Source organism: Carassius auratus, chromosome 28 (assembly GCF_003368295.1).
Source record: "Carassius auratus strain Wakin chromosome 28, ASM336829v1, whole genome shotgun sequence".
In the NCBI taxonomy this organism is placed as follows: domain Eukaryota; kingdom Metazoa; phylum Chordata; class Actinopteri; order Cypriniformes; family Cyprinidae; genus Carassius; species Carassius auratus.
The window spans coordinates 21076419-21095578 of record NC_039270.1 but is presented as its reverse complement, the minus strand read 5'-3'; the positions used below and the strand labels follow the sequence as shown (position 1 = coordinate 21095578).

Below are 19160 nucleotides of genomic sequence, written 5' to 3'. Positions count from 1 at the left end.
TTCTTGTACATTTTTATTATTTTGGAAAAATTTTACATATAAGGTCAGGATCCAATCCAAATTTCATACATTTTCTTCAGGAGACTTTAGGACTAATGCACCAGTTTGGTGAACATTAATAAAAAAGCATACAAGGCTTGTAATGCATTTTTTTTTTTTTTTTGGAGTATACAGTTGTTGATTACTGAATAAATGGTCTGCATACTTTTGTGCATTACTGTTGTAAATTTTGTTCTGGACAATTTTAAGAAAAGAAGAAGAATTCTCGGTCTGCGCAGCGCTGCATGAAGTTGAGCACACCTATTCATTTTGCAGTTGATAGTGTCGCCATAGAAATGCACAATCCTCTCGTAATTAGGCTAGCTTAATTTATGACATGTCTAGAACGCAGCATTCAGCTGGGCTGCGTTCAGCCCCAACAAAACGTTGCACAAGGTTTTTTAAACAGAAACGGTGATGCGTTGAACACACTGTTCTGATGACGCAAGAGTTGCAACTATGGCAGCTGAGAAGGCCATTATTTGTGTTCTTTGTGAAGAATTTTCGGAGCCATCTATTTAGCCTCACATACTGACTTTATTTGTAGTTCATACGGTTTTAATACCCTGTATTTTCTTTCTCATTTTTAGGAAAAGCATAATTACCATTGTTTATTTCTATACCAAATGTCATTCACTTGCAATGAAGCTAAAAATATAAACAACTACATCATTATGTTGATATGCTATATTTTTACAATAAAACTTATGACAAACATGTCTTCTAATATCCTCAGTTGTTACGTATACCGAGCTGCAACGAACACATTTGTACATTATTTTCCTTGAAGCCATTGTGCGAGTTCACTTTAATTCCGCGTGCTTTGTATACATGTTGCTGCTGATTGGACTGCAGTTCTGACACACCCACCAAACAAGAGAAAAAACTCATCTCAAACCCCGTTGCACACCGTTTCCAGGAAACATGACGTTCAACCCGGAAACCGTAGCAAAACGTTGCGCACCGTTTTGAACTTGAACATGCCCCTGGTCTAACCCCAATCAAACACACCTGCACAAGCTAATCAAGACATTTCAGATTACTAGAAAGCTACAGGCAGGTGAGTTTGATCAGGGTTGGAACTGAACTGTTTTCCTTGGATCTTTAAAACCCCATTTTACAGAGGTTGATTTTGCAGCAACACTTATTCGTTTTAGTTTTGTGCGCTTTGCTGTCTGTTTATCCTGACGCATCAATTCAGTGCATTTTCCAGCAGAGATCGCAGGCTGGGACGATGACGGCTCGAGTGTGTTTCTCGTTGACTGCTGTTTTTTTGTGTCTGTTCGGATACTTGAGCATAACTCATGCTATTCAAAGACGAACCACAGGTGAAAAGATGTTAATTTCATTACAGAACCTGAAAAAATGCAGAAATTAGTGACCCTCAGACTTTGAAAGTAATCAACGGTTTATGAATGAGTAGTAGGATTTAAAACCCTTTTGATTTGAAGCAGACAAATATGTATAATGTTTGTATTTTGGTTTGAGACCCATTGCGCAAACCCCAGATTTACAAATCCTGAAACCGCACTCCCTGGCCTCCCCTAATGATCCTTTTGAATTCTCTAGTGGACGGTTTCTGTCCGGCGAGGCTGACGGTCGTGCCGTCCCATCGAGGGTGTTCCTCTGATGAAGACTGCCCTGGAGGGCACAAATGCTGTCGATTTGACTGTGGGCCTGTTTGCGTGCTGCCCGTTTTCAGTGAGTTTCAGTTAATAATGCATGTTAAGGCTAAAAAAAACCCCACATACACGTAACGCACTGAATTCAATGTAAGTTCTAAGCAGAGACTTTGCCTTTTTGTTGTCGTCCCCTAAAGTCAGCTTGAATTCATCCCTTAGGATGGTTTTAAGGACAGGATGGCTTTACAAAATAAAGAATACTTCGAACAGTGGTTCCAGTCCTGGGGACCCCCTGTCCTGCACACTTTGCATGTCCAACCCCCCCTATTTAAAATGCCTGATTGTGATCATCAGCTTGTCAGGAGTGCGATCCATGAACTTGACTAACAAGTTGATGATCTCGATCAGGTGTGTTAAATAAGGGAGACATGCAAAATGTGCAGAGCAAAGGGCTAGAATTGAGAACCACTGTCTTGGAATATATTCATTCTGTAGGTAAAATTGCTATTCATGCTTTGACGGTTTTGTTGTATGATTTGAGGATCCCTGGTCCATAAGCACAAACTAAAGCTGACTATCTGTGTTCACGCAGTGAAGCCGGGTCAGTGTCCCATACCGGAAATGATTCCACTGTGTGCTAAAAGCTGTTTCCATGATGGCCAGTGTCCTGACACACAGAAATGTTGCCCAACCACCGGTGGCTTTGCATGCAGTGAACCACGTGGTCAGGAAAGAGGTCAGGCAAGTTGTCAAGGAAGCGGCTCTGGTCAGGGCGCCGGACAGGGAAGCGGTTATGGCCAGGGCGCCGGAGCGGGACAGGGAAGCGGTTATGGCCAGGGGCGCCGGAGCGGGACAGGGTAGCGGCATTGGTTTGGGCCAGGGAAGCGGTTATGGCCAGGGAAGTGGCCAGGGAAGCGGTTATGGCCAGGGTGCAGGAGCGGGACAGGGAAGCGGCATTGGTTCGGGACAGGGAAGCGGTTATGGCCAGGGAAGTGGCCAGGGAAGCGGTTATGGCCAGGGTGCAGGAGCGGGACAGGGAAGCGGTTATGGCCAGGGAAGCGGTTATGGCCAGGGCGCCGGAGCGGGACAGGGTAGCGGCATTGGTTTGGGACAGGGAAGCGGTTATGGCCAGGGAAGTGGCCAGGGAAGCGGTTATGGCCAGGGCGCCGGAGCGGGACAGGGAAGCGGCATTGGTTCGGGACAGGGAAGCGGTTATGGCCAGGGCGCCGGAGCGGGACAGGGAAGCGGTTATGGCCAGGGCGCCGGAGCGGGACAGGGAAGCGGTTATGGCCAGGGCGCCGGAGCGGGACAGGGAAGCGGTTATGGCCAGGGAAGTGGCCAGGGAAGCGGTTATGGCCAGGGAAGTGGCCAGGGAAGCGGTTATGGCCAGGGTGCAGGAGCGGGACAGGGAAGCGGTTATGGCCAGGGCGCCGGAGCGGGACAGGGAAGCGGAGCTGGTCAGGGAAGTGGCCAGGGAAGCGGTTATGGCCAGGGCGCCGGAGCGGGACAGGGAAGCGGTTATGGCCAGGGAAGTGGCCAGGGAAGCGGTTATGGCCAGGGTGCAGGAGCGGGACAGGGAAGCGGTTATGGCCAGGGTGCAGGAGCGGGACAGGGAAGCGGTTATGGTCAGGGCGCCGGAGCGGGACAGGGAAGCGGTTATGGCCAGGGCGCCGGAGCGGGACAGGGAAGCGGAGCTGGTCAGGGAAGTGGCCAGGGAAGCGGTTATGGCCAGGGCGCCGGAGCGGGACAGGGAAGCGGTTATGGCCAGGGCGCCGGAGCGGGACAGGGAAGCGGTTATGGCCAGGGCGCCGGCGCGGGACAGGGAAGCGGCGCTGGACAGGGAAGCGGCGCTGGACAGGGAAGCGGCGCTGGACAGGGAAGCGGCGCTGGACAGGGAAGCGGAGCTGGACAGGGAAGTGGCCAGGGCGCTGGAGCTGGTCAGGGAAGCGGGGCTGGTCAGGGCGCTGGAGCTGGTCAGGGAAGCGGAGCTGGACAGGGAAGCGGTCAGGGCGCTGGAGCTGGACAGGGAAGCGGTCAGGGCGCTGGAGCTGGACAGGGAAGCGGTCAGGGCGCTGGAGCTGGACAGGGAAGCGGAGCTGGACAGCGAAGTGGTCAGGGTGCTGGAGCTGGACAGGGAAGTGGTCAGGGCGCTGGAGCTGGACAGGGAAGCGGAGCTGGACAGGGAAGTGGTCAGGGCGCTGGAGCTGGACAGGGAAGCGGAGCTGGACAGGGAAGTGGTCAGGGCGCTGGAGCTGGTCAGGGAAGCGGAGCTGGACAGGGAAGTGGCCAGGCAAGCGGAGCTGGACAGGGAAGCGGAGCTGGACAGGGAAGTGGCCAGGGCGCTGGAGCTGGTCAGGGAAGCGGGGCTGGTCAGGGCGCTGGAGCTGGTCAGGGAAGCGGGGCTGGTCAGGGCGCTGGAGCTGGTCAGGGAAGCGGGGCTGGACAGGGAAGCAGTCAGGGCGGGCTGGAGGGAGCTGGACAGGGAAGCGGAGCTGGACAGGGAAGCGGCCAGGGCGCTGGAGCTGGACAGGGAAGCGGAGCTGGACAGGGAAGCGGCCAGGGCGCTGGAGCTGGACAGGGAAGCGGAGCTGGACAGGGCGCTGGAGCTGGTCAGGGCGCTGGAACTGGTCAGGGAAGTGGACAGGGAAGCGGAGCAGGTCAGGGCGCTGGAGCTGGCCAGGGAAACGGAGCTGGTCAGGGCGCTGGAGCTGGTCAGGGAAGTGGACAGGGAAGCGGAGCTGGACAGGGAAGTGGCCAGGGCGCTGGAGCTGGTCAGGGAAGCGGGGCTGGTCAGGGCGCTGGAGCTGGTCAGGGCGCTGGGGCTGGTCAGGGAAGCGGAGCTGGTCATGGAGCTGGACAGGGCGCTGGAGCTGGTCATGGAGCTGGACAGGGCGCTGGAGCTGGTCATGGAGCTGGACAGGGCGCTGGAGCTGGACAGGGAAGCGGTCAGGGCGCTGGAGCTGGACAGGGAAGCGGTCAGGGCGCTGGAGCTGGACAGGGAAGCGGTCAGGGCGCTGGAGCTGGACAGGGAAGCGGAGCTGGACAGGGAAGTGGTCAGGGCGCTGGAGCTGGACAGGGAAGCGGAGCTGGACAGGGAAGTGGTCAGGGTACTGGAGCTGGACAGGGAAGTGGTCAGGGTACTGGAGCTGGTCAGGGAAGCGGAGCTGGACAGGGAAGTGGCCAGGCAAGCGGAGCTGGACAGGGAAGTGGCCACGGCGCTGGAGCTGGTCAGGGAAGCGGGGCTGGTCAGGGCGCTGGAGCTGGTCAGGGAAGCGGGGCTGGTCAGGGCGCTGGAGCTGGTCAGGGAAGCGGGGCTGGACAGGGAAGCGGTCAGGGCGCTGGAGCTGGACAGGGAAGCGGGGCTGGACAGGGAAGCGGTCAGGGCGCTGGAGCTGGACAGGGAAGCGGAGCTGGACAGGGAAGCGGTCAGGGCGCTGGAGCTGGACAGGGAAGCGGAGCTGGACAGGGAAGCGGCAGGGCGCTGGAGCTGGACAGGGAAGCGGAGCTGGACAGGGAAGCGGTCAGGGCGCTGGAGCTGGACAGGGAAGCGGAGCTGGACAGGGAAGCGGTGCAGGGCGCTGGAGCTGGACAGGGAAGCGGAGCTGGCAGGGAAGCTGGATCAGGGAGCGGAGCTGGACAGGGAAGCGGTCAGGGCGCTGGAGCTGGACAGGGAAGCGGGAGCTGGACAGGGAAGCGGTCAGGGCGCTGGAGCTGGACAGGGAAGCGAGCTGGACAGGAGCGGTCAGGGCGCTGGAGCCTGGACAGGGAAGCGGTCAGGGCGCTGGAGCTGGACAGGGAAGCGGTCAGGGCGCTGGAGCTGGACAGGGAAGCGTCAGGGCGCTGGAGCTGGACAGGGAAGCGGAGGCTGGAACAGGAAGCGGCAGGAAGCTGGACAGGGAAGCGGCCATGGAAGCGGAGCTGGACAGGGAAGCGGCCATGGAAGCGGAGCTGGACAGGGAAGCGGCCATGGAAGAGGAGCTGGTCAAGGCGCAGGAGCTGGTGAGGGCGCTGCTCAGGGAAGCGGCCAGGGCGCAGGACATGGCAGCGGTGCTGGACAGGGATGCGGCCGAGGGAATTGTCATGGATGTGGCCAAGGTCAATGTTGTGGTCAGGGACATGTTAATGGTAATTTAGCATAATATTTTCTGGAGATCTTTTCCACTCCTTCATTCAAATGGCATGTTTTCCCTTTTTGCTCATGTGGTTTAGAATTTCTGTCTCTACCACCTCAAATTAAAAAAAAATAAAACTGCTTGATTTGAAAAGTTTGTTTGGTGTCATTTGCCTGTTTTCTCATAACCGCTTTCGGGCATCAGTGCTGTAAGTTCCTCTCCCTGAGTACTGGACAATTAGGTTTTATTTTTTTGACTCCAATTTAAACTTTTTGTATTAAACTTTATTCTTGGCAGAGCTGAATAGTCTGTAGCCATTACTCCAGTCAGAATTCATTATATTATGCCGATTTGGTGCTCTAGAAACATTTCATGAATGCTGAAAACTGTTTGGGTGCAAGCAATACTTCCATAAGCTCTTGTGATTCTTCTAAGGCAATATGTTAAAGACAGCATGTTTCTAAGGCTACGTCCACATGAAACCGGAAAGATGGCGTGTTCAGCTTTATCCACTCTGGGATCCGCTTTCAAAAAATTGTGGTTTCACCTTCCGAAAACACTGGATCTGTGTGGATGACATTCCTATCCGATAAAAAAAAAAAAATTGTGCCTCTTCACAGAAACGTGTGGACGGGGCCTAAGAGACGTTGATTCTTAAACCATTGTTTTTGTATAGGAATAGCTTAACAGGTGTTACAGGTCAAAAACTTATTGTGGACCTGTGGATTTCAAATCGGAATAAAGCCTGGCGTATTTGTGAAAATATACTGTTTAAACAAAGTAAAAGAGGCTCTATTTAAAATGTTTCATGGTAGGGGTGTCGCGATATAACTGTGATATTCAAAGTAACGATTATTGATAGTGTTAATTTAGTGTGTGACAATATACCGGTATTGGCAACAACCCCAATATTTAAAATGAACCGTTCTCTTATGATAACCCCACATGTAAATACTCCAGCGCCACAACCTGGTTGAGCTCCCAGGCGGCAGTATTGTGCCTTAACGCTGACACCTGTCACACAAGAAGACGACGCAGCCACTCTGAGGAGAGTCGAGTTCATCAGAGTAAATTGCCCTTATTTTGCTAGTCCTAGACTGGGAAATGTTATATTAACCTGTTAACAGCGGTTTTCTGTGTTCATACATTTAAGTAAAGGGTGATTATTTAATCAGTACCACATTTTCGTTACTCGTTTTTGTATTTGTAATCATGTGCGTAGTCACACTTTATTTCGTTGTTCAAAACTATTAACAGTTACTTGATTAAAACTGATCTTGAAAAACTGAGCAAACACATTACTACATTAAACTTGTAAAATGTTAAGTTGATCGCAGTGCCATGCACTTAATGCCTCATATGCAGTCATTCTTCAATAAGGTTCATTAGTTAACATATATAAATAACATAATATTGAACAATATTTCCACCGCATTTATTAATCTTAGTTCATGTTAATCTCAGCATTATGCATTATTAAAATCTCAAGTTGTGTTTGTAAACATTAAAGTACTGTGAACTAACATGAATGACTCTATATTTATTAACTTTAACAAAGATTAATAAATTGAGTAATGTATTGTTCACCGTTCATTCGTGTTAGTTAATACGTTAATGTTAACAAAACATCTTATTGTAAAGTGTTACCATTAATATTTATTCATCATACTGTTGAACTTGGCAGTATTTTCTCTCTTATTTCATAGGAGCTTCAAAGATGATGGAGAAAGTCAGTCTTGTGTCCTGCATTTATCCTTGTTCGTTGGGTGAAAAAGAAAAACTCAATAAACAAAGTAAAAAAAATGTGACTATCTTTTTCCCCCCACAAGGTTTCTATAGATATCACAGTATCGAGGCCACAATAATCGTGATATAAAAAAAAATAAAATATCTTGACAGCCCTATTTCATGGTACATGTGGCTAAAGTGTGTTAGAGATCTGGATCTTGATTATCCCTGCGATTCGTTTGCTCAATGGAAAAGGAGTATATATTACCCATGTATATTGTAATTTTTTTGTAATTGTATGCAATTTAATTTTTTTTTTTTTTTTGGGGTGGATGTGCAAAATGTAATGAAAAAGAAAACGTATTACATTCAAGTTAAAGAATTTTGATACGAATGTGTTGAAATGAATGTGATAACTTTTCTTGTACATTTTTATTATTTTGGAAAAATTTTACATATAAGGTCAGGATCCAATCCAAATTTCATACATTTTCTTCAGGAGACTTTAGGACTAATGCACCAGTTTGGTGAACATTAATAAAAAAGCATACAAGGCTTGTAATGCATTTTTTTTTTTTTTTTTGGAGTATACAGTTGTTGATTACTGAATAAATGGTCTGCATACTTTTGTGCATTACTGTTGTAAATTTTGTTCTGGACAATTTTAAGAAAAGAAGAAGAATTCTCGGTCTGCGCAGCGCTGCATGAAGTTGAGCACACCTATTCATTTTGCAGTTGATAGTGTCGCCATAGAAATGCACAATCCTCTCGTAATTAGGCTAGCTTAATTTATGACATGTCTAGAACGCAGCATTCAGCTGGGCTGCGTTCAGCCCCAACAAAACGTTGCACAAGGTTTTTTAAACAGAAACGGTGATGCGTTGAACACACTGTTCTGATGACGCAAGAGTTGCAACTATGGCAGCTGAGAAGGCCATTATTTGTGTTCTTTGTGAAGAATTTTCGGAGCCATCTATTTAGCCTCACATACTGACTTTATTTGTAGTTCATACGGTTTTAATACCCTGTATTTTCTTTCTCATTTTTAGGAAAAGCATAATTACCATTGTTTATTTCTATACCAAATGTCATTCACTTGCAATGAAGCTAAAAATATAAACAACTACATCATTATGTTGATATGCTATATTTTTACAATAAAACTTATGACAAACATGTCTTCTAATATCCTCAGTTGTTACGTATACCGAGCTGCAACGAACACATTTGTACATTATTTTCCTTGAAGCCATTGTGCGAGTTCACTTTAATTCCGCGTGCTTTGTATACATGTTGCTGCTGATTGGACTGCAGTTCTGACACACCCACCAAACAAGAGAAAAAACTCATCTCAAACCCCGTTGCACACCGTTTCCAGGAAACATGACGTTCAACCCGGAAACCGTAGCAAAACGTTGCGCACCGTTTTGAACTTGAACATGCCCCTGGTCTAACCCCAATCAAACACACCTGCACAAGCTAATCAAGACATTTCAGATTACTAGAAAGCTACAGGCAGGTGAGTTTGATCAGGGTTGGAACTGAACTGTTTTCCTTGGATCTTTAAAACCCCATTTTACAGAGGTTGATTTTGCAGCAACACTTATTCGTTTTAGTTTTGTGCGCTTTGCTGTCTGTTTATCCTGACGCATCAATTCAGTGCATTTTCCAGCAGAGATCGCAGGCTGGGACGATGACGGCTCGAGTGTGTTTCTCGTTGACTGCTGTTTTTTTGTGTCTGTTCGGATACTTGAGCATAACTCATGCTATTCAAAGACGAACCACAGGTGAAAAGATGTTAATTTCATTACAGAACCTGAAAAAATGCAGAAATTAGTGACCCTCAGACTTTGAAAGTAATCAACGGTTTATGAATGAGTAGTAGGATTTAAAACCCTTTTGATTTGAAGCAGACAAATATGTATAATGTTTGTATTTTGGTTTGAGACCCATTGCGCAAACCCCAGATTTACAAATCCTGAAACCGCACTCCCTGGCCTCCCCTAATGATCCTTTTGAATTCTCTAGTGGACGGTTTCTGTCCGGCGAGGCTGACGGTCGTGCCGTCCCATCGAGGGTGTTCCTCTGATGAAGACTGCCCTGGAGGGCACAAATGCTGTCGATTTGACTGTGGGCCTGTTTGCGTGCTGCCCGTTTTCAGTGAGTTTCAGTTAATAATGCATGTTAAGGCTAAAAAAAACCCCACATACACGTAACGCACTGAATTCAATGTAAGTTCTAAGCAGAGACTTTGCCTTTTTGTTGTCGTCCCCTAAAGTCAGCTTGAATTCATCCCTTAGGATGGTTTTAAGGACAGGATGGCTTTACAAAATAAAGAATACTTCGAACAGTGGTTCCAGTCCTGGGGACCCCCTGTCCTGCACACTTTGCATGTCCAACCCCCCCTATTTAAAATGCCTGATTGTGATCATCAGCTTGTCAGGAGTGCGATCCATGAACTTGACTAACAAGTTGATGATCTCGATCAGGTGTGTTAAATAAGGGAGACATGCAAAATGTGCAGAGCAAAGGGCTAGAATTGAGAACCACTGTCTTGGAATATATTCATTCTGTAGGTAAAATTGCTATTCATGCTTTGACGGTTTTGTTGTATGATTTGAGGATCCCTGGTCCATAAGCACAAACTAAAGCTGACTATCTGTGTTCACGCAGTGAAGCCGGGTCAGTGTCCCATACCGGAAATGATTCCACTGTGTGCTAAAAGCTGTTTCCATGATGGCCAGTGTCCTGACACACAGAAATGTTGCCCAACCACCGGTGGCTTTGCATGCAGTGAACCACGTGGTCAGGAAAGAGGTCAGGCAAGTTGTCAAGGAAGCGGCTCTGGTCAGGGCGCCGGACAGGGAAGCGGTTATGGCCAGGGCGCCGGAGCGGGGACAGGGGTAGCGGCATTGGTTTGGGCCAGGGAAGCGGTTATGGCCAGGGAAGTGGCCAGGGAAGCGGTTATGGCCAGGGTGCAGGAGCGGGACAGGGAAGCGGCATTGGTTCGGGACAGGGAAGCGGTTATGGCCAGGGAAGTGGCCAGGGAAGCGGTTATGGCCAGGGTGCAGGAGCGGGACAGGGAAGCGGTTATGGCCAGGGCGCCGGAGCGGGACAGGGTAGCGGCATTGGTTTGGGACAGGGAAGCGGTTATGGCCAGGGAAGTGGCCAGGGAAGCGGTTATGGCCAGGGCGCCGGAGCGGGACAGGGAAGCGGCATTGGTTCGGGACAGGGAAGCGGTTATGGCCAGGGCGCCGGAGCGGGACAGGGAAGCGGTTATGGCCAGGGCGCCGGAGCGGGACAGGGAAGCGGTTATGGCCAGGGCGCCGGAGCGGGACAGGGAAGCGGTTATGGCCAGGGAAGTGGCCAGGGAAGCGTTATGGCCAGGGAAGCGGTTATGGCCAGGGAAGCGGTTATGGCCAGGGAAGTGGCCAGGGAAGCGGTTATGGCCAGGGTGCAGGAGCGGGACAGGGAAGCGGTTATGGCCAGGGCGCCGGAGCGGGACAGGGAAGCGGAGCTGGTCAGGGAAGTGGCCAGGGAAGCGGTTATGGCCAGGGCGCCGGAGCGGGACAGGGAAGCGGTTATGGCCAGGGAAGTGGCCAGGGAAGCGGTTATGGCCAGGGTGCAGGAGCGGGACAGGGAAGCGGTTATGGCCAGGGTGCAGGAGCGGGACAGGGAAGCGGTTATGGTCAGGGCGCCGGAGCGGGACAGGGAAGCGGTTATGGCCAGGGCGCCGGAGCGGGACAGGGAAGCGGAGCTGGTCAGGGAAGTGGCCAGGGAAGCGGTTATGGCCAGGGCGCCGGAGCGGGACAGGGAAGCGGTTATGGCCAGGGCGCCGGAGCGGGACAGGGAAGCGGTTATGGCCAGGGCGCCGGCGCGGGACAGGGAAGCGGCGCTGGACAGGGAAGCGGCGCTGGACAGGGAAGCGGCGCTGGACAGGGAAGCGGCGCTGGACAGGGAAGCGGAGCTGGACAGGGAAGTGGCCAGGGCGCTGGAGCTGGTCAGGGAAGCGGGGCTGGTCAGGGCGCTGGAGCTGGTCAGGGAAGCGGAGCTGGACAGGGAAGCGGTCAGGGCGCTGGAGCTGGACAGGGAAGCGGTCAGGGCGCTGGAGCTGGACAGGGAAGCGGTCAGGGCGCTGGAGCTGGACAGGGAAGCGGAGCTGGACAGCGAAGTGGTCAGGGTGCTGGAGCTGGACAGGGAAGTGGTCAGGGCGCTGGAGCTGGACAGGGAAGCGGAGCTGGACAGGGAAGTGGTCAGGGCGCTGGAGCTGGACAGGGAAGCGGAGCTGGACAGGGAAGTGGTCAGGGCGCTGGAGCTGGTCAGGGAAGCGGAGCTGGACAGGGAAGTGGCCAGGCAAGCGGAGCTGGACAGGGAAGCGGAGCTGGACAGGGAAGTGGCCAGGGCGCTGGAGCTGGTCAGGGAAGCGGGGCTGGTCAGGGCGCTGGAGCTGGTCAGGGAAGCGGGGCTGGTCAGGGCGCTGGAGCTGGTCAGGGAAGCGGGGCTGGACAGGGAAGCAGTCAGGGCGCTGGAGCTGGACAGGGAAGCGGAGCTGGACAGGGAAGCGGCCAGGGCGCTGGAGCTGGACAGGGAAGCGGAGCTGGACAGGGAAGCGGCCAGGGCGCTGGAGCTGGACAGGGAAGCGGAGCTGGACAGGGCGCTGGAGCTGGTCAGGGCGCTGGAACTGGTCAGGGAAGTGGACAGGGAAGCGGAGCAGGTCAGGGCGCTGGAGCTGGCCAGGGAAACGGAGCTGGTCAGGGCGCTGGAGCTGGTCAGGGAAGTGGACAGGGAAGCGGAGCTGGACAGGGAAGTGGCCAGGGCGCTGGAGCTGGTCAGGGAAGCGGGGCTGGTCAGGGCGCTGGAGCTGGTCAGGGCGCTGGGGCTGGTCAGGGAAGCGGAGCTGGTCAGGGAAGCGGAGCTGGACAGGGCGCTGGAGCTGGTCATGGAGCTGGACAGGGCGCTGGAGCTGGTCATGGAGCTGGACAGGGCGCTGGAGCTGGACAGGGAAGCGGTCAGGGCGCTGGAGCTGGACAGGGAAGCGGTCAGGGCGCTGGAGCTGGACAGGGAAGCGGTCAGGGCGCTGGAGCTGGACAGGGAAGCGGAGCTGGACAGGGAAGTGGTCAGGGCGCTGGAGCTGGACAGGGAAGCGGAGCTGGACAGGGAAGTGGTCAGGGTACTGGAGCTGGACAGGGAAGTGGTCAGGGTACTGGAGCTGGTCAGGGAAGCGGAGCTGGACAGGGAAGTGGCCAGGCAAGCGGAGCTGGACAGGGAAGTGGCCACGGCGCTGGAGCTGGTCAGGGAAGCGGGGCTGGTCAGGGCGCTGGAGCTGGTCAGGGAAGCGGGGCTGGTCAGGGCGCTGGAGCTGGTCAGGGAAGCGGGGCTGGACAGGGAAGCGGTCAGGGCGCTGGAGCTGGACAGGGAAGCGGGGCTGGACAGGGAAGCGGTCAGGGCGCTGGAGCTGGACAGGGAAGCGGAGCTGGACAGGGAAGCGGCCAGGGCGCTGGAGCTGGACAGGGAAGCGGAGCTGGACAGGGAAGCGGCCAGGGCGCTGGAGCTGGACAGGGAAGCGGAGCTGGACAGGGAAGCGGTCAGGGCGCTGGAGCTGGACAGGGAAGCGGAGCTGGACAGGGAAGCGGTCAGGGCGCTGGAGCTGGACAGGGAAGCGGAGCTGGACAGGGAAGCGGTCAGGGCGCTGGAGCTGGACAGGGAAGCGGAGCTGGACAGGGAAGCGGTCAGGGCGCTGGAGCTGGACAGGGAAGCGGTCAGGGCGCTGGAGCTGGACAGGGAAGCGGTCAGGGCGCTGGAGCTGGACAGGGAAGCGGAGCTGGACAGGGAAGCGGCCATGGAAGCGGAGCTGGACAGGGAAGCGGCCATGGAAGCGGAGCTGGACAGGGAAGCGGCCATGGAAGCGGAGCTGGACAGGGAAGCGGCCATGGAAGAGGAGCTGGTCAAGGCGCAGGAGCTGGTGAGGGCGCTGCTCAGGGAAGCGGCCAGGGCGCAGGACATGGCAGCGGTGCTGGACAGGGATGCGGCCGAGGGAATTGTCATGGATGTGGCCAAGGTCAATGTTGTGGTCAGGGACATGTTAATGGTAATTTAGCATAATATTTTCTGGAGATCTTTTCCACTCCTTCATTCAAATGGCATGTTTTCCCTTTTTGCTCATGTGGTTTAGAATTTCTGTCTCTACCACCTCAAATTAAAAAAAAATAAAACTGCTTGATTTGAAAAGTTTGTTTGGTGTCATTTGCCTGTTTTCTCATAACCGCTTTCGGGCATCAGTGCTGTAAGTTCCTCTCCCTGAGTACTGGACAATTAGGTTTTATTTTTTTGACTCCAATTTAAACTTTTTGTATTAAACTTTATTCTTGGCAGAGCTGAATAGTCTGTAGCCATTACTCCAGTCAGAATTCATTATATTATGCCGATTTGGTGCTCTAGAAACATTTCATGAATGCTGAAAACTGTTTGGGTGCAAGCAATACTTCCATAAGCTCTTGTGATTCTTCTAAGGCAATATGTTAAAGACAGCATGTTTCTAAGGCTACGTCCACATGAAACCGGAAAGATGGCGTGTTCAGCTTTATCCACTCTGGGATCCGCTTTCAAAAAATTGTGGTTTCACCTTCCGAAAACACTGGATCTGTGTGGATGACATTCCTATCCGATAAAAAAAAAAAAATTGTGCCTCTTCACAGAAACGTGTGGACGGGGCCTAAGAGACGTTGATTCTTAAACCATTGTTTTTGTATAGGAATAGCTTAACAGGTGTTACAGGTCAAAAACTTATTGTGGACCTGTGGATTTCAAATCGGAATAAAGCCTGGCGTATTTGTGAAAATATACTGTTTAAACAAAGTAAAAGAGGCTCTATTTAAAATGTTTCATGGTAGGGGTGTCGCGATATAACTGTGATATTCAAAGTAACGATTATTGATAGTGTTAATTTAGTGTGTGACAATATACCGGTATTGGCAACAACCCCAATATTTAAAATGAACCGTTCTCTTATGATAACCCCACATGTAAATACTCCAGCGCCACAACCTGGTTGAGCTCCCAGGCGGCAGTATTGTGCCTTAACGCTGACACCTGTCACACAAGAAGACGACGCAGCCACTCTGAGGAGAGTCGAGTTCATCAGAGTAAATTGCCCTTATTTTGCTAGTCCTAGACTGGGAAATGTTATATTAACCTGTTAACAGCGGTTTTCTGTGTTCATACATTTAAGTAAAGGGTGATTATTTAATCAGTACCACATTTTCGTTACTCGTTTTTGTATTTGTAATCATGTGCGTAGTCACACTTTATTTCGTTGTTCAAAACTATTAACAGTTACTTGATTAAAACTGATCTTGAAAAACTGAGCAAACACATTACTACATTAAACTTGTAAAATGTTAAGTTGATCGCAGTGCCATGCACTTAATGCCTCATATGCAGTCATTCTTCAATAAGGTTCATTAGTTAACATATATAAATAACATAATATTGAACAATATTTCCACCGCATTTATTAATCTTAGTTCATGTTAATCTCAGCATTATGCATTATTAAAATCTCAAGTTGTGTTTGTAAACATTAAAGTACTGTGAACTAACATGAATGACTCTATATTTATTAACTTTAACAAAGATTAATAAATTGAGTAATGTATTGTTCACCGTTCATTCGTGTTAGTTAATACGTTAATGTTAACAAAACATCTTATTGTAAAGTGTTACCATTAATATTTATTCATCATACTGTTGAACTTGGCAGTATTTTCTCTCTTATTTCATAGGAGCTTCAAAGATGATGGAGAAAGTCAGTCTTGTGTCCTGCATTTATCCTTGTTCGTTGGGTGAAAAAGAAAAACTCAATAAACAAAGTAAAAAAAATGTGACTATCTTTTTCCCCCCACAAGGTTTCTATAGATATCACAGTATCGAGGCCACAATAATCGTGATATAAAAAAAAATAAAATATCTTGACAGCCCTATTTCATGGTACATGTGGCTAAAGTGTGTTAGAGATCTGGATCTTGATTATCCCTGCGATTCGTTTGCTCAATGGAAAAGGAGTATATATTACCCATGTATATTGTAATTTTTTTGTAATTGTATGCAATTTAATTTTTTTTTTTTTTTTGGGGTGGATGTGCAAAATGTAATGAAAAAGAAAACGTATTACATTCAAGTTAAAGAATTTTGATACGAATGTGTTGAAATGAATGTGATAACTTTTCTTGTACATTTTTATTATTTTGGAAAAATTTTACATATAAGGTCAGGATCCAATCCAAATTTCATACATTTTCTTCAGGAGACTTTAGGACTAATGCACCAGTTTGGTGAACATTAATAAAAAAGCATACAAGGCTTGTAATGCATTTTTTTTTTTTTTTTTGGAGTATACAGTTGTTGATTACTGAATAAATGGTCTGCATACTTTTGTGCATTACTGTTGTAAATTTTGTTCTGGACAATTTTAAGAAAAGAAGAAGAATTCTCGGTCTGCGCAGCGCTGCATGAAGTTGAGCACACCTATTCATTTTGCAGTTGATAGTGTCGCCATAGAAATGCACAATCCTCTCGTAATTAGGCTAGCTTAATTTATGACATGTCTAGAACGCAGCATTCAGCTGGGCTGCGTTCAGCCCCAACAAAACGTTGCACAAGGTTTTTTAAACAGAAACGGTGATGCGTTGAACACACTGTTCTGATGACGCAAGAGTTGCAACTATGGCAGCTGAGAAGGCCATTATTTGTGTTCTTTGTGAAGAATTTTCGGAGCCATCTATTTAGCCTCACATACTGACTTTATTTGTAGTTCATACGGTTTTAATACCCTGTATTTTCTTTCTCATTTTTAGGAAAAGCATAATTACCATTGTTTATTTCTATACCAAATGTCATTCACTTGCAATGAAGCTAAAAATATAAACAACTACATCATTATGTTGATATGCTATATTTTTACAATAAAACTTATGACAAACATGTCTTCTAATATCCTCAGTTGTTACGTATACCGAGCTGCAACGAACACATTTGTACATTATTTTCCTTGAAGCCATTGTGCGAGTTCACTTTAATTCCGCGTGCTTTGTATACATGTTGCTGCTGATTGGACTGCAGTTCTGACACACCCACCAAACAAGAGAAAAAACTCATCTCAAACCCCGTTGCACACCGTTTCCAGGAAACATGACGTTCAACCCGGAAACCGTAGCAAAACGTTGCGCACCGTTTTGAACTTGAACATGCCCCTGGTCTAACCCCAATCAAACACACCTGCACAAGCTAATCAAGACATTTCAGATTACTAGAAAGCTACAGGCAGGTGAGTTTGATCAGGGTTGGAACTGAACTGTTTTCCTTGGATCTTTAAAACCCCATTTTACAGAGGTTGATTTTGCAGCAACACTTATTCGTTTTAGTTTTGTGCGCTTTGCTGTCTGTTTATCCTGACGCATCAATTCAGTGCATTTTCCAGCAGAGATCGCAGGCTGGGACGATGACGGCTCGAGTGTGTTTCTCGTTGACTGCTGTTTTTTTGTGTCTGTTCGGATACTTGAGCATAACTCATGCTATTCAAAGACGAACCACAGGTGAAAAGATGTTAATTTCATTACAGAACCTGAAAAAATGCAGAAATTAGTGACCCTCAGACTTTGAAAGTAATCAACGGTTTATGAATGAGTAGTAGGATTTAAAACCCTTTTGATTTGAAGCAGACAAATATGTATAATGTTTGTATTTTGGTTTGAGACCCATTGCGCAAACCCCAGATTTACAAATCCTGAAACCGCACTCCCTGGCCTCCCCTAATGATCCTTTTGAATTCTCTAGTGGACGGTTTCTGTCCGGCGAGGCTGACGGTCGTGCCGTCCCATCGAGGGTGTTCCTCTGATGAAGACTGCCCTGGAGGGCACAAATGCTGTCGATTTGACTGTGGGCCTGTTTGCGTGCTGCCCGTTTTCAGTGAGTTTCAGTTAATAATGCATGTTAAGGCTAAAAAAAACCCCACATACACGTAACGCACTGAATTCAATGTAAGTTCTAAGCAGAGACTTTGCCTTTTTGTTGTCGTCCCCTAAAGTCAGCTTGAATTCATCCCTTAGGATGGTTTTAAGGACAGGATGGCTTTACAAAATAAAGAATACTTCGAACAGTGGTTCCAGTCCTGGGGACCCCCTTTCCTGCACACTTTGCATGTCCAACCCCCCCTATTTAAAATGCCTGATTGTGATCATCAGCTTGTCAGGAGTGCGATCCATGAACTTGACTAACAAGTTGATGATCTCGATCAGGTGTGTTAAATAAGGGAGACATGCAAAATGTGCAGAGCAAAGGGCTAGAATTGAGAACCACTGTCTTGGAATATATTCATTCTGTAGGTAAAATTGCTATTCATGCTTTGACGGTTTTGTTGTATGATTTGAGGATCCCTGGTCCATAAGCACAAACTAAAGCTGACTATCTGTGTTCACGCAGTGAAGCCGGGTCAGTGTCCCATACCGGAAATGATTCCACTGTGTGCTAAAAGCTGTTTCCATGATGGCCAGTGTCCTGACACACAGAAATGTTGCCCAACCACCGGTGGCTTTGCATGCAGTGAACCACGTGGTCAGGAAAGAGGTCAGGCAAGTTGTCAAGGAAGCGGCTCTGGTCAGGGCGCCGGACAGGGAAGCGGTTATGGCCAGGGCGCCGGAGCGGGACAGGGAAGCGGTTATGGCCAGGGCGCCGGAGCGGGACAGGGTAGCGGCATTGGTTTGGGCCAGGGAAGCGGTTATGGCCAGGGAAGTGGCCAGGGAAGCGGTTATGGCCAGGGTGCAGGAGCGGGACAGGGAAGCGGCATTGGTTCGGGACAGGGAAGCGGTTATGGCCAGGGAAGTGGCCAGGGAAGCGGTTATGGCCAGGGTGCAGGAGCGGGACAGGGAAGCGGTTATGGCCAGGGAAGCGGTTATGGCCAGGGCGCCGGAGCGGGACAGGGTAGCGGCATTGGTTTGGGACAGGGAAGCGGTTATGGCCAGGGAAGTGGCCAGGGAAGCGGTTATGGCCAGGGCGCCGGAGCGGGACAGGGAAGCGGCATTGGTTCGGGACAGGGAAGCGGTTATGGCCAGGGCGCCGGAGCGGGACAGGGAAGCGGTTATGGCCAGGGCGCCGGAGCGGGACAGGGAAGCGGTTATGGCCAGGGCGCCGGAGCGGGACAGGGAAGCGGTTATGGCCAGGGAAGTGGCCAGGGAAGCGGTTATGGCCAGGGAAGTGGCCAGGGAAGCGGTTATGGCCAGGGTGCAGGAGCGGGACAGGGAAGCGGTTATGGCCAGGGCGCCGGAGCGGGACAGGGAAGCGGAGCTGGTCAGGGAAGTGGCCAGGGAAGCGGTTATGGCCAGGGCGCCGGAGCGGGACAGGGAAGCGGTTATGGCCAGGGAAGTGGCCAGGGAAGCGGTTATGGCCAGGGTGCAGGAGCGGGACAGGGAAGCGGTTATGGCCAGGGTGCAGGAGCGGGACAGGGAAGCGGTTATGGTCAGGGCGCCGGAGCGGGACAGGGAAGCGGTTATGGCCAGGGCGCCGGAGCGGGACAGGGAAGCGGTTATGGCCAGGGCGCCGGAGCGGGACAGGGAAGCGGTTATGGCCAGGGCGCCGGCGCGGGACAGGGAAGCGGCGCGGGACAGGG

The 19160-nt window shown here is 50.3% G+C and overlaps 4 protein-coding genes across 4 annotated transcripts; all 4 read left to right on the top strand.

Annotated features, from left to right (window-relative positions):
* Positions 1–1135: 1135 nt before the first annotated feature.
* Positions 1136–6414, top strand: LOC113047384 (fibroin heavy chain-like). Its single transcript, XM_026208738.1, has 8 exons — positions 1136–1367; positions 1609–1740; positions 2254–2495; positions 2734–2782; positions 3992–4114; positions 4319–5094; positions 5610–5786; positions 6394–6414. The coding sequence occupies exons 1-8, from the start codon at positions 1274–1276 to the stop codon at positions 6412–6414; spliced, it is 1614 nt and encodes a 537-aa protein (XP_026064523.1). The 5' UTR covers positions 1136–1273.
* Positions 6415–9053: 2639 nt separating this feature from the next.
* LOC113047383 (whey acidic protein-like) lies at positions 9054–10624 on the top strand. The gene is made up of 4 exons (XM_026208737.1): positions 9054–9288; positions 9530–9661; positions 10175–10544; positions 10612–10624. The coding sequence occupies exons 1-4, from the start codon at positions 9195–9197 to the stop codon at positions 10622–10624; spliced, it is 609 nt and encodes a 202-aa protein (XP_026064522.1). The 5' UTR covers positions 9054–9194.
* A 1524-nt stretch (positions 10625–12148) lies between these two features.
* LOC113047120 (fibroin heavy chain-like) lies at positions 12149–13294 on the top strand (the record flags this gene model as incomplete). Its single annotated transcript, XM_026208398.1, has 1 exon — positions 12149–13294. A coding segment is annotated over one exon (1146 nt), but the record flags the coding sequence as incomplete, so codon positions are not given.
* Positions 13295–16856: 3562 nt separating this feature from the next.
* On the top strand, positions 16857–18479 carry LOC113047382 (GPI-anchored CFEM domain protein A-like). Its single transcript, XM_026208736.1, has 4 exons — positions 16857–17091; positions 17333–17464; positions 17978–18277; positions 18457–18479. The coding sequence occupies exons 1-4, from the start codon at positions 16998–17000 to the stop codon at positions 18477–18479; spliced, it is 549 nt and encodes a 182-aa protein (XP_026064521.1). The 5' UTR covers positions 16857–16997.
* The last annotated feature ends 681 nt before the right edge of the window (positions 18480–19160 follow it).